A 24608-nucleotide genomic window follows, 5' to 3' on the forward strand; every position below is an offset into this window, starting at 1 on the left:
GACTCGCATATGCGCTGCCAACGCTAATAACATAGAGTCCAGTAGAGAAAGGGTGCAATATGTGGTTAACAGTGACTATAGCAGGACACACATCATCATTTATTTATTATGAAGGGCATTAGCGACACTATGATATCTACGAGTATGAACGGGTGACGTCGGGCAGAGAGGCGATTTTACGCAACATAGCCGAGTGCAGAGCACATCGGGAAACTGCAACCACCATCTACAGACCCTGGTATAACTATAATGCCGTTCTCGATCTGCATGAGAAATATGGGTAAATCGCTGATGTGACATTACGTCGATCCTATACACCAGCGAGCGCAGCCGACAATACGTTGCGGCTTATGATCCAAACACGCCCGCACAATTTACAGAATTCGAAAACAGTAACACTTAGGTATAGTAAAGCGATTTTGGCTCCCCATATCTACCAGGGTCGCACTGACGCTGTCGTTGCGAGCGGTACCTTTCTCACTGACGCAGCACCATATAGATGTCAACGGCATTGCAACGAACAGATTTTAAAGTTTCTACTATCGATGAGACATTCAAGACTGAGTGGACTGATCCCCCTGGTTGACATGCTCCACCGCGGGTGAGATTGATAGGCGCACCCGATTTGCGCCTCACGAAGGCTCGAAACGCTACGTCCACTGAGTCGCTGTGTTTTTGTGAGAGAGGTAGGGAAAATTGCGTGACTGCCATCCTTGGCCTACCTTCCTTTTTCCACTGTGTTGCGGTGTGTAGACGTGTGCTGGTCGACGTCGTTTTTTGTCTAAGTCCGGATTTTGCCTACTTTGACCGCTGGGTGATAGGCTTTAGACTTTTTTTGTCACGTGGCATTTGTTGGCAGTTTAACGGATACTCCTTCTCGCAGAACTCAACGGCGTCGTCTGGTTGTGCGTTTCGCGTTCTTTGGATTCCATCGCATTTAGTTATGCACACTGCGTATTTTAAGTTTGACGCGGATTCTTTTTAACGAGACGCGTATCTGTGGCGTCTCTTGTGGAATTATCGGCCTGCAATTGGCGCTGCGACGCTGTTGCGTGCGACTTTTCTTCGACCAGGTCACCGCGGCATAATGGCAGCATCCGCGGTTCACCACATCTCCTCGTGACTGCAGATTGGGTGGTACCCAGCTATTTGCGAGCGTGTAATATTAGCATTCGCTTGGTCAAACGATGGGACGTGATGTTGGCTACTCTAACCTGGACCGCGGCGGTTTCGCATCTCTCACTACACAGCCGTCTGCTAACGACAATATGTATGGATTCACCGGCCCCAACGATTACCTGCGCAATGAGTCCGCGAAAAACGTGGACGGTAAGGCGGATATCCGGGGCGGCGACTACCGTCCTGGCATTGGGCTCACCTATGGCTCCACGCTCAACTACGTAAGTGGCGGCGAAACAGTCAAGAACGGGAGCGCTGCCTTCGACCCTTATCGTAAGGCAAGTATCTGGGAAGACTGCGCAACCTTCTCCCGCGAGGCGTCGAGCGACGTGCTGGGCCGTAATGAGCTGCAGAAGTTTGAGCACAATCCGTACCGCAGTCGTTACCTGAACACCCCGGAGTGCGAGGGCCTGGTAACCAAGCACTGCCAGCGCCTGCTGCACTCCTATTACGGTCGTGCTGACGCGCTAAGCACTTCTGCTGTTTCTGGTGCGTCTAAGAGCTTGACTTTCGACGATGTCTGCGAATCAGCCCTCACGTCCAGCGACCACCTGACCTCCATCGCAACTTTGTCCATTTTGGCTAGGTACCATAGGATTGGTTACTTGCTCCCTCAGGTAGGCGACCCCGGGAGCTGCGCCGCCAATATTTATGCGCATGTTCTTAACGTGCTACGGGTCATTTACGCAGCTTCTGCAGGCGGCGTGGAGGCGGGAGGTAGGAATAATGTGGACACTGCGCGGCGTTTTTTTTCACTTTTGGGAAGGGGTATCTGGCAAACTGCGTCCGACGCGTCGGACGCATTCGCATCGCTCGACCGCCGGTTGGCGCAGCGTATATCGCTGCTCTATGTGCTGTGCCTCCATTTGCTAGACGTGCTCCTCTCGAGCGACTGCGACTGCGTGGAAGAGCTCCTTGCGGCTGATGGCGACGTCTACGACACCCTGGGCTGCGTGGGATGCTGTTTCGTGGAGCAGGCTGTGCGCCATGGGGACCGCACGGGTCTGTCTGGGAACGACCTGCCGGAAGACCGGATGGTTCCGAATCTCGGCGACCGTGGAGCTATTTTTTCCAAACACTGGAGTGTGCTTAACGGCCTGTTGTCGCGAGGCGTGAAGTTTTCCAACAGCGAACTTTTGGTGAAGGGGGTGAAGGCGCTGTGCAACGTGCTCGAGAGTTCTAACACAGGCAGGTCACTTTTGCTGTGGGCTTACTGCGTCTATGTCCGCTTGTGCCCCGCCGAGCTGTCTCAGAACAACCACTCGATTCCCCGGATTCTTTTCGAGTACATGACTAAATGTAGAAGCGTCCTGCAACTACAGGCGATCACCGGCGCGCTGTCGCTCTGTATGCGGGACCCCGGCTTCGTGCGATACGCGGATGAGCGCATGAATCCGCAGAAGACTTTTGCTATTTTTGTGTTGCACTCTTGCAACTTGATCCACAACAAGATGGACGACTTGGCGGTACCGATTTTGCAGATGCTGCACCAGCTTTTCGACGTTTGCCCCAAGACCCTCCCTGACGTTGCGAACACGATGTCCGGCACCACGTCGCTCATTGAGCGGTATTCCGACACCGTAGGTAACGCGGTGGAGACGTTCCTCAATGTGGCTACTCTCAGCCTGGGCCCCATCCAGGTGATAATGGCTCTGATAATGCGACGGATACTGCTACGTTGCGACGTGACCAAATCGCTCAGCGCTGACCTGCGCTCGAAGTTCGTGAAGCACCTGATCGCCGTGGTAGGTTTTCGTAAAACTGCCGGGGCTGCCGTTGGCGACGCCGTAGGGCTCGTGAGCAAGGTGGCTCTATTGGACGCGTTTGTGCAGTCGGGCGGCCTGCCCGAACTGATGTCCGCCATGAAGGACGTGAACGCGAAGCAGTTGCGTCTATTGGCGTTGCATTCGAGCAGCGTGTCGTGTGACTCGCTGCACAAGATGCTGTGCGTCGGCGACATCGCGACCAAGTTGGTGGCGTATGACGCTCTCGCGGGCTACCGCGCCGATGGCATGGACGCGGGAACGTTGGTGCTGTGCGCTCTGTGCAGCGTGGTGAAGATGTGCCCCGATGTGTCCTGTCTGTTGCGCGAGTACGCGTCGACGTATGCTGGCATGAGCGAGTACCACGGAACCGGGAGCCTGGCTAGTGAGGGCAAGTTTTTGAGGGCTCTGTCCGGGGACGCCAATATGGCCGACCCGACGCGCAGCATGAGGGTAGCGGGTCTGCTGTGCGTGCACTCTATCGTTGCGTCGGTGTACATGTCCAGCGAGTCGTGCAAGCAGACCCTCATCCACGCGCTGCTGTGCCCTGAAGGGTCCACCCGTCAACAGCACCAAGAGCTGGTGGAGAAGTACAAAGCGCAACTGGCGTCTCATCGCAGGGAGGTTCAGAGGAGCCATGCCCGTCTCGACGCGCAGGCGCGCGAGCTGCAGCAGCAGAAGGACTCCGCCACTAAACAGCTGGAGCAGCTCCGTGAAGAGTACGCCGGTAAAGTGGAGCGTTCACGCGCCGAGCTCGCTACAGCTCAGAGCCAGCTAAGTGCAGCGTCGTCGCAGTCTCAGCAGCTAGATCGTGAGTGCGTGCGGCTTCGTGCGCAGGTCAGCGATTTGGACCAGGCGCTCCGCAAGATATCCTCCGAGCATGCGCAGGCAAACGAGCAGCTGCGGGAGGCGACAACCCACCGCGAACGGCTGAAGAACGAGGTATCAGGGCTACAGGGGCAGCTGGAGCAGCGCGATAGGACGATTGAGCAGCTGCGCGCTGTGGAGGCTGACAACGGTCGTTTGAACGAGGAGGTTGGCGAGCTCAACGCCCAGGTCGAGCGCGTGTATCGCATGCTTATATCACTAATGTCCAAGCATCGTCAGGTCGAGGTCGATCTGGCTCGGAGCAAGGAGGATGCTGCGCAAAACAGCCGTCAGCTGCATGAGAGGCAGCTGCAGGTCGAGGAGCTCTCGAATCGCTGCCGCAGCCATGAAAACACCATAAACGCACTGAGGGCGGCCAAGGAAGGTACTGAGGGAGAGGTGCACCGGCTCGGTCGCGAGCTGCATGCGCTAGAGGGCCGCTTGGGGAAGTCGACTGAGGAGCTGAGCGCGCTGCAAGGCCGCTACGCCCAGACGTCGCAGGCCCTGCAGTCATGCGAGGAGCAGAATCGGCGCCTCGCCGAGCAGTTGGACCGCTGCGAGTTGCAGCTTCGCCAGCGCGGCGAGCAGCTGTCGACCATCTACTCGACGTTCCAGGACAAGAAGCCCTACTAGTGTACACTATTGAACGTTAATGTGGTTTTTGTGTGCAGCAATTGCATCTAGTTTGCGATATTGTCGCGTTTCATCCGTTCCCATGGTTCTTACGAAGGTGTCGTCGGCCTTTTTTAAAAAGCGAACCGCGGGCAGCACATCGCGAACCACCTCCAATTCTCCGCCTGTTCTTCTCGCGCGTCTCCACGCTGCAGCAGCGTCTGCGTGCCGCTTGGACTCGTCCGCGCGTTGTAATCCCGCTCCATTTTGTGGCAGCGCGCCCGCAACGCCTCGCAATCACGCCTCAGATCTGCCGCTTGCTGCCGCTCGGTCTCTAGGCGCAGTAGTGACTCGTTAATCTCGTACAGCGATGACTGCAGGCTGTCTCGCTCGGCTGCCACCGCCTCTAACTGAGCCCGCGTTTCCGCTAATGCCCGCTTGAGGCCGTTTCCATCGTTGTTGGCCGCGTCGAGGTCTGACCTCAGTCGTCTCACTCGCGCATACAGGTTCTGCAGGCTGTCCTGGCCTCGCGCCACAAGGTTTGCGATAGGTTGAGTTTGATCCAGTTTCTTGTCGGCGTCGCTTTCGTGCACGTCGTTGTTTTCACTCGTGTTGCCCTCCTGGAAAAGCGCCGACTCCGGCGCGAATGCGTTGCAGAACTCCACTAGAAAACCTCGGAACTTCTCCATGGCCACGAGCTGACGCTTCAGCTCGAGTTTCAGGCCGCGATTTATCTCCTCGGTGCGATCCAGGTCCTCTTGCACGGAGATGGAGTGGCTGGTTGCTTCCGTCAGAACGCAGTCGACACATAGTCCCGGGGAATCCGCTTGACCGTTAGGCTTATTCGCATTCCTTGGGCTGACGCCACGCGGCGAAACGTAGTTAGTGTCGACACAATTGACGCAACAGCTGCGTTTGCACTGTCTGCATATCTTCGGCCTGCTCATAAGGGTGAACGCGTTCCCGCAGACTCCACATGCCTTCAGGTCCCTCATCCTGTCAGCCTAATAAGCGACATACGCACACACCAGTCGTTTTGCTTGCACACAGCGTGTTACCGCCACGGGAAATACACAGCAGTGGCGTATTGGCGACGGAGCTATACTGCATCGCCGGCGGTCCGGCTAGGCAGCGGCGCCGTCGCCCGGAATTGCACGCCGAATCACGGCCCGCTCAGCCACGTAAATTCACTATATCCCAATGCGGTCCGTCAGGCCCGCTGCGGGCTTGTCTGCCCTTGCGCTTCCTGGCGACGAGCTGCCGCGGATGATGCGCTATGGAGGTGTTAACGATAACTGCAATCGCGGAGCATTTATAAATACTTGACGGACAATTTTATAGATGAGTGAAATGTTAATAATAACCCATTAAGCGCATGTTTAGTTAAACTTTGCGCTACCTTTTTGGTGTTACACATCACCGTTGGTGGCCGCGTGAGAGAGTGTGTTCTCGTTCGGGCCAATTTCCCGCTAGCAACATGGCGTCGAACAGTGAAGTTCGCACATCTCAGCTGCTGGACATGGCACTGGGTATGTTTGGTCATGTCCCGTTTAACGGCTGCAGATGATGTCGACAAGGTGCTGCGCCGGGGCAAGGGCACGCATAAGGGAGGTCGGACCGCCAGTCGCTACCCTGAGGCGCATAACGACTACCAGCCAGCTAGAAACATGCCGCGTAACGTCAGGGGCGGACACCGCGAGCCAATGCAGTCATATGGCTTTTCGAAGAACAGCTGCCATGAGCAGACGCCTTCGTACGGAGACCATCGTGGGAACTTTCACGGGCAAATGCAGCCGTACGGCGACGCAAGGAATGACCTGCGTGGGCAGTCACAACCGTTTGGCGACACCAGGAACCACTTCCAGGGACAAATGCAGTCCTATGGCGACGGAAGGAACGATTTCCGTGAACACAGGAGCGACAACCGTGAGCACAGGGGCGGTGGCTACTACCCGAGGCAGCAGTACAGTGGCCCGGATGCACCGCGCCGGGAGAGATTTTACCCTCAAAACTACGGCGCTCGTCCGCTTCACGTCACTCCGTATGGGCCTTCGTCGAATGAACCTCGACCACCCAAGTTTATTGTCCGCGTGACCAACCTGGATCACAACGTCTCCCATGAGCAACTGACGGTTTGTTAAAATCGACCAGTTTTAACGTCCGCAGAGGCTATTCGCTTCCGTGGGAGAAGTGGACAAGGTCTGGATCGACTATGACCGCACCGCGAGATCTAGGGTGAGCGAGTCCTTCTTTGATCTTCATCTCTTTTCAGGGCACAGGAGGCTGTGTTTTCAAATCCATGAGCGACGCCAAGTTTGCCATTTCAAAGTATGATGGCATAGACCTATCCGGGCGACCGATATCGGTGTATGGCGAGTACCAGGATATTCCCAGGCAACGCCCACGACCACAGAATGTCAATCGCAACACCAACAACGTGAAGTCACCGTGGTAATCGTGGCCATGACAATCGCCCCCTAATTTCGATCTCATTTCAATCTGTGGCCACGGGCGCTTCAAAGGCACGTTTGTTCCGGTTGGTACATGGCCAACCGTGTTTGAACCAATCTTTAATAGTTTTGTCATATGTGGAACCGTTGCGTACGTTTTACTGGAACTACTCAGTCGTGCTTAACTTTCTTTTGCCGTTGCTGCTTCGCACCTGTCTGCCGCCGCTGGCCCCGCTGGTGTGTTCACCATTGGCAAAACCCTTAGTGTTACAAAGTTTTATCGTTGCGATTTATATGCTACAACCTATTTTTATGTCCTTCATGCGTAAGATGGCCTTCACTTCCCCTGCGTAGCGGCTTTCCAGGTGGCCGCTCCCTGGGCCATACGCTCCTTCAGCTTTGGGTTCATGGCATAATGGCTGTAGTTCTTCATGAGTTCGTCCATCTTCTTGTCCACGAAGTCCAGCGCGCCGTCGATGCGCTTCTCGTATTGTATGAGGAAGGGGAATACGAAGAAGTTGAAAACCAATTCGGCGCCCTGCGCTAGGTGTGAGTTGCTTTATTACTCAGCGCCTACCCTGAGTTTGGGATGGAACATCATCACCACGAAGCACAGCTTGAACAGGTCCTGGAAAGGCACCCAGAAGAAGACGGCGTATAGCATGTACTTGAACACGAAGGCGAGCGAGTAAACCACCCAGTACTTCGCCCAGAACATGAGCTGCTCCTGAGGCGTGCTGCCGTCAATTCCAATGGCTCCGTTAAGCTCCTGTGTTGCAGCGCGCCTGATGGCTGGGCAGCCGTCGAAAAGCTTGATGACCTTGTAGGTCTTGTATCCGGGGTAGAGAAGCCCGGCCGCGTCGCAGATAATCGTCGTGCCCTTGCCGCAGGCGAAAATGATTAGAAGGGCCACGATGGATATAATAAGGATGATGCCCGGAGACAGCTTCACGACACGTGAGATGGAGGTCATCAGCGGGAACGCCTCCGCCTGGTAGTCGAAGTAACGCGTAAGCTTTATCCAGTCGACAGCGCCATCCTGGAAACAATCCCAGAACTTCGGTGCCTCTCTAGGTGAAGACAGGTTGTTTTCCACCTCGTTTTCCATGGTTGCTACCTCTGTATATATGTACAAGAAAAGGATACTGCTTGAGCGCAATCAACCGTTTGAGGGCTAATCGTCGGGTATTTACGTAAAGTAATGTTTGATTTCTGCGTGATGTTCGTCAAGTGATTTGCAGTGATGCTGTTGTATTCTCTAATCACCCGAGACGCGCTGCGGCGTGGGACACACTGAATCCCGATACGGCGTAGTTGTCCACAACGTTTTATTCCAATTTCCTATTGTGCTGATTATGTAATGAATGTCGTCACGGAACGGTGTTACGGGATAACGTAAAACACGTCGTCCGTCGTTGACGTTTGGTACCTAAATACAGGCCTTTCGTCGTGTGTTTTTCTCCACGGCGCATTAGCAACAGTTACACTAGCTTCTACGTCGCAGCGTAATCGTGTTTCGCTGTGCCGCGGTAGTTGCCAACCAGGCGTAGGTGAGAAACGTGGCAGCATGGCGCCGCGCGTCTAGCACTCCTCGACCTAACCAAACTTCGCCGTAAAGCTACTGTGTCACACCCGCTAGTACCGTCGCACCACGGATGGGAAGCGACACGATGGGCTAAGAAAATTGCGTTTATATTGGTAACCACCCACGCTTTTGCGAGAAGCACTAGGCCGACGGTGACACCAACGCGGCACACATTTCTCTAACTAACAGTTTGCCAGCTCTATTTTCGGATGTATTGCGCTTTACGATGTGTCACCCTGGCTGCGTTTTAATCTCTTAAGTTCCGGGCCCTTCGGCATACTGCTACCGTGCACGCGGCACTGCCCAGCTGTCTGCCTATGTGTGAGATAAAGGCATACACCAGCGACCCAACGAGATCACACAAACCGTCAGTTTTGTTCTATTGCGCCGTTAACGCTTACACTACGGGGTTTTAGTCGACTAAACGGTCATCCCCACTGGCGCTGCGGAAGGCTCAGGCCACCTCCCCACGGCGGAACGGCACCCGAACATAGGCGCTCCCACCGCTTGTTACAGATAACCATCGCCCGGATTGCACCCAATATTTATGCATAGGGTCACTGCTGCCGATTTACTAGGCATATAGACGCTAATAGGGTTCAGCACATTCCAGTTTGACGCAAGGTGAGTCCCTGTGCCCATCGTTTGGCGATTGTAGTCGGTTTGTCGCTCCTTATTTTTATTTTACAGTTGTTTCCACGCATATTATAAAATTTCAGATGGTTCGCATGAGCGTTTTGGCGGACTGCCTCAAGACCATTGTCAACGCCGAGAAGCGCGGAAGGAGGCACGTTCTTATCCGCCCCTCGAGCCGTGTCATCGTGAAGTTCCTGCTGTGTATGCAGAAGCACGGATACATCGGCGAGTTCCACATCGCTGATGACCATCGCAGTGGCAAGATTGTGATTGAGCTCTTGGGCCGCATCAACAAGTGTGCCGTTGTATCGCCACGCTACGACATTGCCCTTGACGACATTGAGCAGTGGAGCTCCAACATCTTGCCGAGTAGGCAGTTCGGTCACCTCGTGCTCACCACCGCTTACGGTATCATGGACCACGAGGAGGCCAGGCGCAAGCACACCGGTGGCAAGATCCTCGGTTTCTTCTTCTGAAACATTGTTTCTAATTCGTTTATAAAACACTACATGTGTCGTGTTGTGTAGGCGGTTTGTCTCTTCTCGATCTTGAACGCTTTTTACTTGAGTTGGTTACATATTTGTGTCAGGGGGATATGGACATCAGAGTGGCAATATTAGGCAGAGTCCCCATCAAAACGATTCATCCGCTGTACTAGAATGGGTTTCAAATAGAGTTTAGGTGAGGCGTGTATCAAGTTTGCCATTACGTGATGGAGACGCGTTGCTTAAACGGAGTTTGTTATTTGGCCATCGCACTACATGATCACCGGCACCAATGGTACAATGCTGAGGGCTATATGAGTCCTGCAACTTATTCGAATGAAAGCTTGGAGGCGTTTACAGAATAATGTAACGCATTTTACAGGACGTTAACAGCGTGGAGACGCAGAAACATGAAATCATGATGGAACTGTTACGGTGTAGTTCAAACTAGTGCGTGCGATCTCTGGCTACTTTTGGCATTAAGGCATATTTGTAGACGCTAGAAAGATAACCTTAACGTGCAATCGCTGATACGGGTTGCAAGATTCATGTTTTCCTGCTGGCTATCCGATTCGCCATCACTGCTATTGCCCACTCGACCTGCCGTTTAGCACCATACCACTTGTGATGGCAAGCGGGCGATACAGAGCTCAAAAACGCAAACTTCACATCGATACGCGGTAACACCATCACTGCATGTTCTGCACCAAATGTCAGGATGTTGATTCATGAAAGTTAATAAGACCAAATATTAAGCTGTCAAGTCATACTAGGTCTAAGCATCAAGATGCTGTGCACCTAACGGGGCCGTGTATTTTCGCAACTGCTATGCTAACAAGCTACGCCAAGCGTTATTGATATCTCGTTCGCCCAAGGGGTTGTGGAGGAGTGCTCAGCGTGGTTGTTGAACTGTCGGCTGCCACATGGAGTCGGGTATGCAGACATTTAGTTGTATGGAGCTGCATGAACTCAGGTCAAATTGCGTCACTAGCTCGATTCGCGAGACGCCCATAGTTGTTTTTGACGCCAGTGCAGTGGACGAAGACCGTATCCACAAAGCTTGCTAAAACTGCATTTCAAAAACTTGGAGTGTTTCGTGAGTGGTGAAGAGATGCCAACCCACTGGTGCTGCGGGCTCAGAATCAACGCGTGGCGGCTTATCCAGCTATTGTACTTTTTTATGATTTGAAAACCCAGAAGCCAGACATGTCGCAAATAAAGTCAGTAGTATCTGCATCAAAACCGCTCAAAGCACGTCCGACATACGAAGCCGTCATGCCAGCGCGGCATTCTGGCTCTACGTAACCCAATGCTTGTATCAACTCCTGCATACGCTTAGACGCAATAAACGGCGACGATTTCAATTTCCCAGATAAAGAAGCTGATCTCAAAGATAATAAGCCTGCAACTAACATAGGCGCAATACCCACGAAGACAGCTGCGCAATCTTCCGGCTTTTGGGTACATGATTTACTACACGTAGCCTCTGGACTGTAAGCAGACTCGTACTCGCCTGGGCTTTTAATATCATCCAAGAATATCTCAGTGCCATATACAACATCGTCAAGGTTCTCCACAATGGATCCAGCAGTGATACCCTTGCCCTTTAAGACGTTCTCATCGGATTCGTCAACAACCCGAAAGTACTTAGCTAACCCTCCAGGTGATTTATTAATAAGGTCGTTGTACCGCTTAACCAGCCCTCCTACGAACCACTGGTTCCTAAGCTCCGGTTGATCCAGGAACTTTTTAGTAACATGTTTAACTTCTTCGAGGGCCGGCATCTCCATCTTGTCAACAGTTTTGTCTGCCAGGGAACTGAAGAGTGCGGCACCCAATGCTGCTACGTTGCTTTTAGCACCATCTCCCCTCACGGCCATCAACCAGTCAATGGCCTCCTTGAAGTTGCGAGGGACATTGGTCAACGAAGTGTATACCATTTTGAAGGGTTAGCTAAATTACGGAATTATTGTAATAAAATCGTGTGAATATCGTGTTTATCTACTAATTGCGTCGCGAAGATCCCGCGTATGTAATAGGAACACTGAATGCAGGTAATGTCGTAATAGCGGGGAAGGACAAGACAAGTGTTGTTGCCTTCTAATACATATGCGCTTTAGCACGGTATGCGAATTCTTCTTAATGCGAACGAGGCAGACCTAAGCAAAGCCATGGCGGCCGAAGTGCCGTATCGCAGCCAGTTCTAGACAATAAGCGTGGCATGTACTATGTAAAGCGCGAGTGATAGACGTGCATAAGTTTTAGCCACAAGGGGCGTATACAGTAGCTCTGCGTGTTGAATCAATGTGTAACAATGTGTAGATATTTCAACAATGTTGCAAGTGGTTGCGAGTGGTGTGTTGCTGCGCTTATGGAGTCGCGCGTTACACGCTGTTGATCGACCTCGCAATCATTCGGTGACGGAGTCAGACGATTCTTCTACTGTCTAACGTGCGTATCGTAATTGTGTTGTGCTTTAGGTGATTGCGGCAACTGCGATTCCTAATGTTTCTTGGCATGTAACAACCTCAGATGATGGCACCGTTGGTCGCCTTCCCTATAAATCAGGCATCATATCAGCGGTGATCGGCGGTTGCTGCAGAGTCTACTGCACAATTAGTTTTGGTACTGCTGTGTGTATGCGTACGATCTTGTGTGTATGCGCGTCCTTCATATGTGTATTCTTGGGGGAATAGATTGTTGGTTTGTAACCTAATCGTACGGCTCTACTAGCAGGTGTTGGTTGCCGAACATTGTAGCTCCAATGCGACGTTCTATAAAGCCTGAGGGAATCTTGAAATTTGACGTAATCTTCCACGGCGGGATTCCTGAACCGCAGTTGTACACATTCCCATATATCGTTTGCCCATACCAATGTGAGCTCATTTGAATTGCAATTGAAGGTCATGCCTCCAGTTCAGGCTGCCACTTTTCCGCCGCACCCATATACCACGCTAATGGTCTAACAACGGTCTGTGTGAACCACGGTGTAGAATTAAGATGCAGTAGATTCATATCGATTCCTCAAGAGACACGACATATCACATCACATGGGTACTCAAACAATCATTCGCATTCCGTACATTCATCTGGCGGACGCGTCACCGAATCTTACAAGGCGTTGTCATGCTGCCGACTTTAGCGATCGCCATACCAGAGCATAAACAAATAAACCGACGCATTCATGTATTACATTACTTTCTAGTTGCTGCTTAGGTGATATGCGCGTGTTATTACTGGATGGAAGCGTTTACAGCAAGGGTGAAGTGCACAAGGAGGGTAGGAAGCACTGCGTGAACGTCGTCCCTGTCTTTTCTTCAGCCAGGCTGTCGCATAGTGAGTGCCCACGCTGCCACCTTCACGTGGCGATTCCCGCGGGTACAAAGAGCTATTTACAAGCCTCCTTCACTCTCAGAATTATGGTCTTCAGGCGGAAGATCCTCTGTACCATCCTCACTGCCAGCACTAAACGTGTCGTTTGATCTATGTTCCACGTCTTCACGCGCATTGTCGTTTTTGTCACGTTCTGAATGGTGCTTTTGGGGGGGAGGTGCAAAATGAATCAGCCGGTCTGCATTCTTCTCAATATGCTTGACAAAAGTGCTTATGTATTTGGCATAGTCGGCAGTGTGAGTGAACCTCTTTCATATTTTAACTACCGCGACTCTCAGAAGTGCTGCTAGAGTTGCGGTCATACTCACTACGAAAACGGTAACGTTTCTTTATAAGCTTCCGGATTTTACGCAAAGCCTTACAACGTACACCCTTATATCCTGCTTCTGAATCATCTTTTCCGCCACCTCTACCAGCTTCTTCTGATGCGAATATGTCTCTTATAACCGCTCCTTTTGACGCGTGTATGTCGCTTTTAACCGCTTCTTTTGACTCGAGTATGTCGCCTGTAACAGCTGCTCGTGACGAAAACGGGCGGCCTTCATACGCGTCCTTTGACGCTAGCATGTCTCTCACACATGCGTCTTTTGACGACAGTAGGTCTCTCATACACGCGTCTTTTGACGCGAGCATGTCCCTCATACACGCGTCTTTTGACGCCATTATGTTACTCATACACGCGTCTTTTGACGCCATTATGTCCCTCATACACGCGTCTTTTGACGCCATTATGTTACTCATACACGCGTCTATTGACGCCATTATGTTACTCATACACGCGTCTTTTGACGCCATTATGTTCATCATACACGCGTATCGTGACGAGAATGGGCCGCCTCTAACCGCTGCTTTTGACGCGAATAGGTCGCTTATAACCGCTTCTTGTGACGCGAGTAGTTCGCTTATAACCGCTGCTTTTGACGCGAGTAGTTCGCTTATAACCGCTGCTTTTGACGCGAGTAGGTCGCTTATAACCGCTGATTGTGACGAGAATGGGCCGCCTCTAACCGCTGCTTTTGACGCGAGTATGCGTCTTCTAACCGCTTCTTTTAACGCGAGTGTGCCGCCTGCACCAGCTACTTGTGAGCCCATGTTGCCGACATTAGTGTCCTTGTGTTCTATTTCCGTGCTACCCTTACAGGTCCCATAAATACCTTCATTTCCTTCCTCACCCTTACCGAAAGAAACAGTCGTTGCCAGGTGGGTTGGCTTGTCTTCTCCAGTTGAATCCGCCATCTCGCACGCAGTAGATTCAAACGTAGTGATGCGAAATAATTGGCCACGGATGTATAGCTAAATGGTTTTGTTCAAACGAAAGACAGACTGTCGTCGACGTGTGCTCTCGAAACGTGTTCCTGAAGCTAGCCGCCCTCAAAAACACGCCGTATCCACCTCTAACAACACATGTATCGTCTAGTTACTGCGCCAGCGTGATAAGTATTAAAATAGACTCACCTGTATTTGAAGCGAGAGGAATGCCACTGATTCACGTAAGATTGTATTGTGTGCACGCTCGTTGCAACCTTCTCGGGGTAACGACTAAGTGGGGAGCCATGTTTGCGGGGCGCCCCTCAAAGCCTCTGCTAGGGTGCAGTCTGGGGTTACGACTTCACGGCTTATCACGATGCTGACAATAAATGCCACCACACTGAAGATTAACTCATACATAGGCAAATATTCACCGATATTCGCCTATATAGGGTGAAAGCCACACGGTCTAGCCACCCACTCCCACCGGTCGCCCAACGTGCTCAGGCAATGCCGCAGTGGTTGCTCACCCAAATTGGGGGCTTCAGTGAAGTCCCATTCTAGGTACCACTTATTGCTCTTTGTCGCGTGTTAGGGGCATTGTTAAGGTTTCAAAATGCAAACGGAGATGCAAACCTCTATGTTGCATCTTCCTCATGCCTGCAGTAGACAATGCCCAACTAAGGTGTGGTGACAAGTAATTCAATAGCACAGTCTTCACAGGTTCCACGGCCGTTCACACTAGTTACAAAAAGCCACGACAACACCAGAACATGTCGTTAGACTGGCAATTACAATTGCAACACTCTCCACAAAGCAATGCTCTCACTGAAGACACAATCCAGCAGATCGACCAACACGAACTATGACAATTAAACTCTGTCATTGACAAAAATGTTTACTACATCTGAGCTACCCATTCCTTGGAGTAGTAGTTCTCGATCTGGATGGTAGACAGGACGACACCCTTGATAGTGATGCATCGGCATTCAAGTGGCGGCGACTGGCGCAGGGTCTCCCCGGGTCCTATATTATCACTGTCGAACTTTAGAATGATGAAATGGTTGGAACGCGTCGTAAACATCGATTCGCTCAATTCGCCTAGGTCCTTCACTTCACCGTTCACGGAGACATTGTTGAAGCAATTGGGCGGGTCCAGGACGTAAGGTGCTGGGCAGTAGAAAGCCGCTTCCTTAGCAGTCTTAAAATGGTAGAAGCACATTTATTTCGTTCAGACAAAGCACTCCCAAGCCAAGTCCGATCTTTGATGGTTCCTCGGTCTATGGTGTCTTCGCAGTCCAAGGGAAAGCTTGCATTTCGGCGAAGACATGGCGTTGGGAAAGTTGACGCCGCACTGCGTCACTCAGAACACAATCTTGCGGTCTACAGATGAATATCAAACGGCGCTCGGCCATCGTAGACAATTCATCTGGTGGCATCACAACATGCATTTCCGTATGTGATCCACTGGATTCAAACCATACGATATCACGCCCAGATTCATTGTGTGTTACGCACGAAGTAGCGACGAAACAAAACTCACTATTGTTGATCACGTACGCATTGACCTGAAACGCTGCATCTGCAGTCGGTTAGGGATGCCAGGCATGTTCGCTGTGGTTGACCCGACGAGGGCATATGGCAGTTGTTACGATGGAGTTTCCAGCATCCTTTTTGCACGCGATGAACGAATTGTCGCTATGTAATTCATTTGTATATCCGAAATCACAAGAAACTCGCCTAGACATTATCGTAGAGAGCATTACTGCGCAACGTGCCAACGGAGCTCACAAATTTGGCCATTGTCATAATTTTCGCTTCAGACGATAACTTGCAACCGCAAAAATCATTAAAAAAGGTGCTAAACAGCATAAATATTATGGGTATGCTAAAACAAAAAAATCGACAATTTATTGTTTGTGACAAGAAAAGACACCGAGAACCAACCCCACGTCTGCAGCCGGCTCACTGCCACAGAATTTTCCTACACGGGTCCAACATAACAGTCAGTAAATGACTCTGTTGTGTCATACAGATACCTTAACGTTTTAATACTTGCAAAATTATTAATGCAAATTATGACATCAATATCGGTACATGGCCGCATCCCCTCTTTCCATTTCCGTGAGTCGCCTCTCAAAAGTCCAACGAAGATAATCCACCAGTCATAATACGGGAGCATCGACGCAAGAACATCGTCACGATGGTCGAAACAAAAATAACTAATGAAAAATACACGGTCAAGTTTGGAATGTGCAAGTCGTGGATGTACGACTACCCCGTGATGCGAATGAAATGCTGGCAATGCAGCCGACGAACGATGCAAAATGTGATACAGTTATGATTGCCAGAGTGATTCTAAAGCTGTGACGGAGAGTCACCGGATGCGGCAAGACGGGCGCGTTCGTAGGAGACCACGGAGTCCGAGGGTATACCGATGCTGGGTGTGCAATCTTACCACAGCATATGAAGATTCTCCGTTATCAGTAGCAGTTACCGAAACGGTAAGCAGCTATTAATGGCACAATGTGCGGACTATGGGTCAGCAAATGTGGATTTGCAGTCGGCCGCTGTTCACCACGGGGATGTAGGAGACTGGTTTCCCACGGTAACTGCTGAAACCGGACGCACAGTACCAGTTATTATATGAGCTAATATATCGACCAGCGATGCTAAGGAGTAACAATGGCAGCATGAGCTAGAGGAGGCAGGACATTCTGGTTGCGACGTCTTGGAGCCGCTGGGACTCTCTACTACGTCATTAATAATCCGAGGCGCCCATTGCCGGACTTGTAGAGGTTATGTACGGAGGAAAGCAATAGGAGCGTTGTCACAGGACAATGGACAGGACAAGCGCACCGGACAAGACGCCTTTGCGAGAGTCGCAGTTACAGGTGTCCCAAGCTTTACAACGCAGAGAACCGGAGCCGTAAAATTGCCCGACACTTGGACTACACGCACACTAGACACCCGCATTAGTATCTGCCTGCTACATCGGTAGTCAGACAGGCAGCCCCGCAAAGTTTTGATAACGTAAGCTGATGGTGGTACCAGTTGGGTAAAGCGGACACTTGATTACCGCTTTAAAGACCGACAATGATATAATTGTTTATGTATACGCTGTATGACTCGCCGATGTTGTGAAATGCATTTTACCACCCTGTCTCAGGGGTGCACGAGACGGTGGGTAAGCATGTCTGCACCGCACACTCCACTGCACTGTACACAGAAGGAATATAAACATCTCAATGTACTTTCCTTGATTATCTTCCTGACAAGTCTTGTAAACTGTAATACGCGCGCGTGTAACTCGCAATGTGCAGGATCTAGCGTTGTATTAGTTACGTAACATGCCTACATGAGACAGCGGACGTGACTGCTGCCTTGGAAGCTGTAAATGGTCATCATGAATCAGCAAAGTAATCAGTCTGACAGGTGAACTTCCGAGGGTCCAGTGTCTAACGATGTTTCCAGAGGTTGCGACTAGAAATCGCATCGAACCTTGGCATTTGCAAGATGTTGAGTGACTCATTCTCCAGTAAGTGCATCATAGCGATCGTCTATTGCACGCACGGTCACTGATTTCATTTATCGCAGCTTGAGGCGGCTGTTCCAGTCTAGAGGAGGTTTCGCACCCGGTGTATTCGGGCCTGCATCCTACACGTTGTCCTCTACGGTGGCGGCCAATGGGAGAGGTAATTGCGGTTAAATATGTTACAAATCATTTATCAGGCGTATAGTTTATTGCTTCGAATACGCGTTCAAAAGTGTCGAGACGAGTCAAGTTCGACTTCATGGATCGCCTCCGAGACGACCACTCCGTGGATCCACAACTCTTTGCGATCCGCCATTCTGGCACTCTCGGGATATCATATACATTGATGATTTCAATCGGCTAATCAGCCATCACCGATCTCAGTATACGCTTCGCCGCGTCGGTGGCAGGAGCAAGGCCTGAGGTGACACCCGAGATTGTGGCAATGGCAATTTCAAAGTATCTACTAATTGGGCGATTGCGACATTTAAATTGTATGCTGTAAACCGCTACACCACGGTCGGATAAGCGGAATTGATGGGTTGCGTTGAGAAGGCCGTCAGGCACGTGGAATGCTGAGTGGATGCCGCAGGTTGGTCGTCAATGTTTGAAGTTTCGGAGTGGCAAGGTGGTGCACCCGTTTAACCACCTGTTTGTTGTGTTCACGATATGCAGGTGATTGTTCGGATTTCTAGAGTGTGTACGCGTGTCTATGGACGTCACCATGCCTCATGTCTGGACACCTCCCAATGTGCCTACGGGGCTACGTGGTTACGGGCCTTATTTATATTCGACCTTGGGATGATTGCTGCCTCCCTGATCCAGAGCGGAATGTCAAGTGGTAGCTTGGGAGCGCTTGTAGGGCAGCTAGCCGTGGAAATTGGCCCCTACTGTGAGGCGTGTTCTGTTGACGGAATCTAAGCATTACTTTCTCATTATATAAACGTGAGTTAATTTTGCTATAAAATATACTTACAAACTAGCGCGTACATACATCTGTCAGCGGTGAATACGACGTGTTTTGAGGGCGGCTAGCTTCAGGAACACGATTCGAGAGCACACGTCGACGACAGTCTGTCTTTCGTTTGAACAAAACCCATTTAGCTATACATCCGTGGCCAATTATTTCGCATAACTACGTTTGAATCGGTTGCGTGCGAGATGGCGGATTCTTCAGGAGGGGACCAGCCAACCCACCTGGCAACGACTGTTTCTATCGGTAAGGGTGAGGAAGGAAATGAAGGTATCTATGGGACATACGAGGGTAGCACAAAAATGGAACATAAGGGCGCTAATGTCGGCAACATGGGCTCACAAGTAGCTGGTGCAAGCGGCATACTCGCGCCACCATCAGCTGGTGCAAGCGGCATACTCGCGCCACCATCAGCTGGTGCAGGCGGCATACCCGCGCCACCATCAGCTGGTGCAAGCGGCATACTCGCGTCACAAGCAGCTGGTGCAAGCGGCATACTCGCGCCACCATCAGCTGGTGCAAGCGGCATACCCGCGTCACAAGCAGCGGGTGCAAGCGGCATACTCGCGCCACCATCAGCTGGTGCAGGCGGCATACCCGCGTCACAAGTAGCTGGTGCAAGCGGCATACTCGCGTCACAAGCAGCTGGTGCAAGCGGCATACTCGCGCCACCATCAGCTGGTGCAGGCGGCATACCCGCGTCACAAGCAGCGGGTGCAAGCGGCATACTCGCGCCACCATCAGCTGGTGCAGGCGGCACACTCTCGTCACAAGAAGCGGGTATAAGAGACATACTCGCGTCACTAGCAGCGGGTATAAGAGACATACTCGCGTCACAAGCAGCGTATGAAGGCCACCGATTCTCGTCACAAGAAGCGGGTATAAGAGACATACTCGCGTCACAAGAAGCGGGTATAAGAGACATACTCGCGTCACAAGCAGCGTATGAAGGCCACCGATTCTCGTCACAAGCAGCGTATGAAGGCCACCGATTCTCGTCACAAGCAGCGTATGAAGGCCACCGATTCTCGTCACAAGCAGCGGGTATAAGAGACATACTCGCGTCACTAGCAGCGGGTATAAGAGACATACTCGCGTCACAAGCAGCGTATGAAGGCCACCGATTCTCGTCACAAGAAGCGGGTATAAGAGACATACTCGCGTCACAAGAAGCGGGTATAAGAGACATACTCGCGTCACAAGAAGCGGTTAGAAGAGACATACTCGCGTCACAAGAAGCGGTTAGAAGAGACATACTCGCGTCACAAGAAGCGGTTATAAGCCACATACTCGCGTCACAAGAAGCGGTTATAAGCCACATACTCTTGCAACAAGAAGAGGTTAGAAGAGACATACTCGCGTCACAAGAAGCGGCTAGAAGCGGCATACTCGCGTCACTAGCAGCGGTTAGAAAAGACATACTCGAGTCACAAGAAGCGTTTTCAATAGACATACTCGCGTCACAAGAAGCGGATACGAAAGAAATACTCGCGTTACAAAACACGGGTACAAGGGGCAAAAGCTCGTCAGGAGAAGCGGTTACACGCCGCAGCGAACGCTTACGGGCAACCGCTAAAAGGGCCAAAAGCTCGTCAGAAGAAGCGGTTAGAGGAAGCATACGCGCGTCAGAAGAAGCTGGTTGAGGCGTCGGCAAACATGGTTCACGGTCAGCGGGTAGCGGCGTCGGCAAAGATGATTCAGAAGCAGGATATAAGGGTGTACGTTGTAAGGCTTTGCGTAAAATCCGGAAGCTTATAAAGAAACGTTTCCGTTTTCGTAGTGAGTATGACCGCAACTCTAGCAGCACTTCTGAGAGTCGCGGTAGTTAAAATATGAAAGAGGTTCACTCACACTGCCGACTATGCCAAATACATAACCAAATGTGTCAAGCATATTGCGGAGAATCTAGACCGGCTGATTCATTTTGCACCTCCCCCCCAAAAGCACCATTCAGAACGTGACAAAAACGACAATGCGCGTGAAGACGTGGAACATAGATCAAACGACACGTTTAGTGCTGGCAGTGAGGATGGTACAGAGGATCTTCCGCCTGAAGACCATAATTCTGAGAGTGAAGGAGGCTTGTAAATAGCTCTTTGTACCCGCGGGAATCGCCACGTGAAGGTGGCAGCGTGGGCACGAACTATGCGACAGCCTGGCTGAAGAAAAGACGGGGACTACGTTCACGCAGTGCTTCCTACCCTCCTTGTGCACTTCACCCTTGCTGTAAACGCTTCCATCCAGTAATAACACGCGCATATCACCTAAGCAGCAACTAGAAAGTAATGTAATACATGTATGCGTCGGTTTATTTGTTTATGCTCTGGTCTGGCGATCGCTAAAGTCGGTAGCACGACAACGCCTTGTAAGATTCGGTGACGCGTCCTCCAGATGAATGTACGGAATGCGAATGATTGTTTGAGTGCCCATGTGATGTGATATGTCGTGTCTCTTGAGGGATCGATATGAATCTACTGCATCTTAATCCTACACCGTGGTTCACACAGACCGTTGTTAGACCATTAGCGTGGTATATGGGTGCGGCGGAAAAGTGGCAGCCTGAACTGGAGGCATGACCTTCAATTGCAATTCAAATGAGCTCACATTGGTATGGGCAAACGATATATGGGAATGTGTACAACTGCGGTTCAGGAATCCCGCCGTGGAAGATTACGTCAAATTTCAAGATTCCCTCAGGCTTTATAGAACGTCGCATTGGAGCTACAATGTTCGGCAACCAACACCTGCTAGTAGAGCCGTACGATTAGGTTACAAACCAACAATCTATTCCCCCAAGAATACACATATGAAGGACGCGCATACACACAAGATCGTACGCATACACACAGCAGTACCAAAACTAATTGTGCAGTAGACTCTGCAGCAACCGCCGATCACCGCTGATATGATGCCTGATTTATAGGGAAGGCGACCAACGGTGCCATCATCTGAGGTTGTTACATGCCAAGAAACCTTAGGAATCGCAGTTGCCGCAATCACCTAAAGCACAAAACAATTACGATACGCACGTTAGACAGTAGAAGAATCGTCTGACTCCGTCGCCGAATGATTGCGAGGTCGATCAACAGCGTGTAACGCGCGACTCCATAAGCGCCGCAACACACCACTCGCAACCAATTGCAACATTGTTGAAATATCTACACATTGTCACACATTGATTCAACACGCAGAGCTACTGTATACGCCCTTTTGGCCCAAACTTATGCACGTCTATCACTCGCGCTTTACATAGTACATGCCACGCTTATTGTCTAGAACTGGCTGCGATACGGCACTTTTGGCATGAGTGCAGTGCCCGAAATTGACTATTTTGTGCGTTGACGGATTTGCAGATTGTGATAAATTACTGGTGTATTGGAAGGCAAAGGCATTTGGGTTGTCCGTCTCCTCGATTAGGACACAGGTGCTTCAATACGCTTTCTGTCTTATATACTGTTCTGCAGACAGCGTAACAACACATGTTTATAGAGGTCACCTTATCAGAAGAATCTTTGCAAAATGGAATTGCATTCGTTAATTGCGGCTCCTCGCAACTTCAGGGAGGCCATTGACTGGTTGGTGGCCGTGAGGGGAGATGGTGCTAAAAGCAACGTAGCAGCATTGGGTGCCGCACTCTTCAGTTCCCTGGCAGACAAAACTATTGATAAGATGGAGATGCGAGATCTTTAGGATGTAAAAAGCGTTTCAAAGGAGTTCCTGATGCAACTGGAGGTTCACCACCATCCATATGTAAAGGAGCTGTTGACACGATACAATGTGGCTATGGATAGCAACCTCGGTTTTTTCGACAGGGCATTTAAGGATATTGCCATAAGTGATTACGAGAATGTCTTACAGACTCAGAGTATTGAACCTGAAACCATCGCAAAGAACCTTGGTAAAGTTGTTCATAGTACCGAGAAGTTCTTGGACTACATTAAAAGGACACGCCGCTATAATCGTACCTACAGCTTACAGGCGACGTGGGCTTCCTCGTGCACGCATGACCCAGAAGTTTGCGCAGTGGTTCTCGTAGGCATTGCACCTATGTTGTATGCAGGCCTGCGTTGTTTGATTGATGCGGCTGCAGATGCATTTATGGAAGGACCGGCTTCTATTCAGGAGCACAGTTTGATAAGTGTTTTGGAAACTCTGGGTTACGAGGGGCAACCAAAGCGTGGTAAGGTGCGTAGTTCAGATATACGCAGTGCGTTGAGCGATGTGAACAAAGATGTATTGAACGTGCTCTACGACCTCGCTGGCTTCTGGGCTTTCTACTGAGTAGAGCATACAATAGCTGGATAAGCCGCCACGCGTTGATTCTGAGCCCGCAGCACCAGTGGGTTGGCATCTCTTCACCACTCACGAAACACTCCAAGTTTTTGAAATGCAGTTTTAGCAAGCTTTGTGGATACGGTCTTCGTCCACTGCACTGGCGTCAAAAACAACTATGGGCGTCTCGCGAATCGAGCTCGTGACGCAATTAGACCTGCGTTCATGCAGCTCCATACAACTAAATGTCTGCATACCCGACTCCATGTGGCAACGGAAAGTTCATTAACAAAGCTGAGCACTACTCCACAACCCCTTGGGCGAACGATATATCAATAACGCTTTGCAAATAGTGCCGTGATACACGTTTACGAATTGCAAAGCATGTATGATCGCAAGGGGTGTCAACGCCTATACTTGTGATCACATCACAAACTAATCCTTAAGCGTGCGTACGTTTCTGGACATCTATCTTAACAGAACACTTAGTTCACGCGCATTAGACAATTTATTGTTGTGGCCTAATTCTCGCAGTTTTGAATTTTCCACCCTCTACGTTTTGCGAGGCGACCCTAGACGTTGGTTGCCATCGTCGGAGATGTCTCTGGTCAGTGGTGAGCAGGGAAAGAAATGGAGTGGAATTAATAAGTTCTTGATTGACGGGAAAGACGTTCCATGGTATGAGTTGCCATGGACGCCAGGTTATACTACTTTAATTAGAATCTTGCTATAGTTTTGGTGTTCATATAGCAAAGTGTGCCTTGTAGATGCCAAGTATGTGGTTTCTTATTCGATTGTACAACATTTAAACGCGAACGATTTAAAACTTCACGTTGACACGATATTGAATCTTTTTGTTTGCCGTATACTCAATCGTCAAGTGACGCAACTATGGAGGTGAAACGAATAATATTTGGTTCTATGACAAAAACTTCCTCACGCATTATAACTCCTACGCGCTGTGCTATTATTACGCGCATTTGTTTAGTAAGGACTCACCAGCAATAAGTCATAGGGTGCCGTTTTACCGTGATTTATCGGAAAGTTCAATCTTCCGTCCTGTGGTTGCTTCGTTATTTGTTAAAGTTTTATATCCATACCAGTTCATATAGATCTCCATCAACAACTACAAATGTCACATAGTGCGATGCAACCTTTTCTGAGTTGGGTGTAAACGAGAAGTGTACCCACCTCCTCGTGTTCATTAGATACGGCAGACTGTCCTTTCCTTCCGAACTTGGCATGCAACTCATGGACTTGTTTCGTATTATTGATAACCTGGAGTGTTTAATAAGTTCAATAACATTGCCTACTATTCCCCTTTCCTGCGGCGACGCATGCAATGTTTGGCGTCTTATATGACGAAAGATGGAATCATTTGTGATGTGTCGATTTTCACTTATATTGTTGAGTAGGTGAAGCAGGGCGTATGTTCCGCACTGGTTGCGTAGATTCTGTGTCTCAATATCCACGATTTGTTGCCGCAAACCTGGTATGCGAACCACACGTTTGGCGACACATGTTTTTGCACCGTGTATCTCTCGTTTGTTTCTCGATACTTAGTTATCTATGTGTCGATGTTTGCAACCGTATGGTGTATGTTTACCTTA

The 24608-nt window shown here is 50.4% G+C and overlaps 11 protein-coding genes across 11 annotated transcripts; 5 read left to right on the forward strand and 6 right to left on the reverse strand.

Moving 5' to 3' along the window:
* Nucleotides 1–1187: 1187 nt before the first annotated feature.
* On the forward strand, nucleotides 1188–4442 carry BBBOND_0101290 (hypothetical protein, conserved; the record flags this gene model as incomplete). The annotated part of the gene is made up of 1 exon (XM_012910532.1): nucleotides 1188–4442. The coding sequence occupies one exon, from the start codon at nucleotides 1188–1190 to the stop codon at nucleotides 4440–4442; it is 3255 nt and encodes a 1084-aa protein (XP_012765986.1).
* Nucleotides 4443–4555: 113 nt separating this feature from the next.
* Nucleotides 4556–5416, reverse strand: BBBOND_0101300 (hypothetical protein, conserved; the record flags this gene model as incomplete). The annotated part of the gene is made up of 1 exon (XM_012910533.1): nucleotides 4556–5416. The coding sequence occupies one exon, from the start codon at nucleotides 5414–5416 to the stop codon at nucleotides 4556–4558; it is 861 nt and encodes a 286-aa protein (XP_012765987.1).
* A 482-nt stretch (nucleotides 5417–5898) lies between these two features.
* On the forward strand, nucleotides 5899–6876 carry BBBOND_0101310 (THO complex subunit 4; the record flags this gene model as incomplete). Its single annotated transcript, XM_012910534.1, has 4 exons — nucleotides 5899–5950; nucleotides 5985–6553; nucleotides 6588–6656; nucleotides 6694–6876. The coding sequence occupies 4 exons, from the start codon at nucleotides 5899–5901 to the stop codon at nucleotides 6874–6876; spliced, it is 873 nt and encodes a 290-aa protein (XP_012765988.1).
* A 332-nt stretch (nucleotides 6877–7208) lies between these two features.
* Nucleotides 7209–7979, reverse strand: BBBOND_0101320 (HVA22-like protein putative; the record flags this gene model as incomplete). The annotated part of the gene is made up of 2 exons (XM_012910535.1): nucleotides 7209–7409; nucleotides 7449–7979. 2 exons carry the CDS (start codon nucleotides 7977–7979, stop codon nucleotides 7209–7211), a joined length of 732 nt encoding a protein of 243 aa, XP_012765989.1.
* Nucleotides 7980–9175: 1196 nt separating this feature from the next.
* Nucleotides 9176–9568, forward strand: BBBOND_0101330 (ribosomal protein S8 family protein, putative; the record flags this gene model as incomplete). The annotated part of the gene is made up of 1 exon (XM_012910536.1): nucleotides 9176–9568. The coding sequence occupies one exon, from the start codon at nucleotides 9176–9178 to the stop codon at nucleotides 9566–9568; it is 393 nt and encodes a 130-aa protein (XP_012765990.1).
* A 1187-nt stretch (nucleotides 9569–10755) lies between these two features.
* On the reverse strand, nucleotides 10756–11517 carry BBBOND_0101340 (hypothetical protein; the record flags this gene model as incomplete). Its single annotated transcript, XM_012910537.1, has 2 exons — nucleotides 10756–10902; nucleotides 11008–11517. The coding sequence occupies 2 exons, from the start codon at nucleotides 11515–11517 to the stop codon at nucleotides 10756–10758; spliced, it is 657 nt and encodes a 218-aa protein (XP_012765991.1).
* A 1452-nt stretch (nucleotides 11518–12969) lies between these two features.
* On the reverse strand, nucleotides 12970–14206 carry BBBOND_0101350 (hypothetical protein; the record flags this gene model as incomplete). Its single annotated transcript, XM_012910538.1, has 2 exons — nucleotides 12970–13103; nucleotides 13237–14206. 2 exons carry the CDS (start codon nucleotides 14204–14206, stop codon nucleotides 12970–12972), a joined length of 1104 nt encoding a protein of 367 aa, XP_012765992.1.
* Nucleotides 14207–15119: 913 nt separating this feature from the next.
* On the reverse strand, nucleotides 15120–15440 carry BBBOND_0101360 (hypothetical protein; the record flags this gene model as incomplete). Its single annotated transcript, XM_012910539.1, has 1 exon — nucleotides 15120–15440. The coding sequence occupies one exon, from the start codon at nucleotides 15438–15440 to the stop codon at nucleotides 15120–15122; it is 321 nt and encodes a 106-aa protein (XP_012765993.1).
* A 3474-nt stretch (nucleotides 15441–18914) lies between these two features.
* BBBOND_0101370 (hypothetical protein) lies at nucleotides 18915–20369 on the forward strand (the record flags this gene model as incomplete). The annotated part of the gene is made up of 1 exon (XM_012910540.1): nucleotides 18915–20369. The coding sequence occupies one exon, from the start codon at nucleotides 18915–18917 to the stop codon at nucleotides 20367–20369; it is 1455 nt and encodes a 484-aa protein (XP_012765994.1).
* A 355-nt stretch (nucleotides 20370–20724) lies between these two features.
* Nucleotides 20725–20985, reverse strand: BBBOND_0101380 (hypothetical protein; the record flags this gene model as incomplete). Its single annotated transcript, XM_012910541.1, has 1 exon — nucleotides 20725–20985. One exon carries the CDS (start codon nucleotides 20983–20985, stop codon nucleotides 20725–20727), a length of 261 nt encoding a protein of 86 aa, XP_012765995.1.
* Nucleotides 20986–22446: 1461 nt separating this feature from the next.
* Nucleotides 22447–23007, forward strand: BBBOND_0101390 (hypothetical protein; the record flags this gene model as incomplete). The annotated part of the gene is made up of 1 exon (XM_012910542.1): nucleotides 22447–23007. One exon carries the CDS (start codon nucleotides 22447–22449, stop codon nucleotides 23005–23007), a length of 561 nt encoding a protein of 186 aa, XP_012765996.1.
* Between the last annotated feature and the right edge of the window lie 1601 nt (nucleotides 23008–24608).

Source organism: Babesia bigemina (assembly GCF_000981445.1).
Source record: "Babesia bigemina genome assembly Bbig001, chromosome : I".
NCBI classification, from domain to species: domain Eukaryota; phylum Apicomplexa; class Aconoidasida; order Piroplasmida; family Babesiidae; genus Babesia; species Babesia bigemina.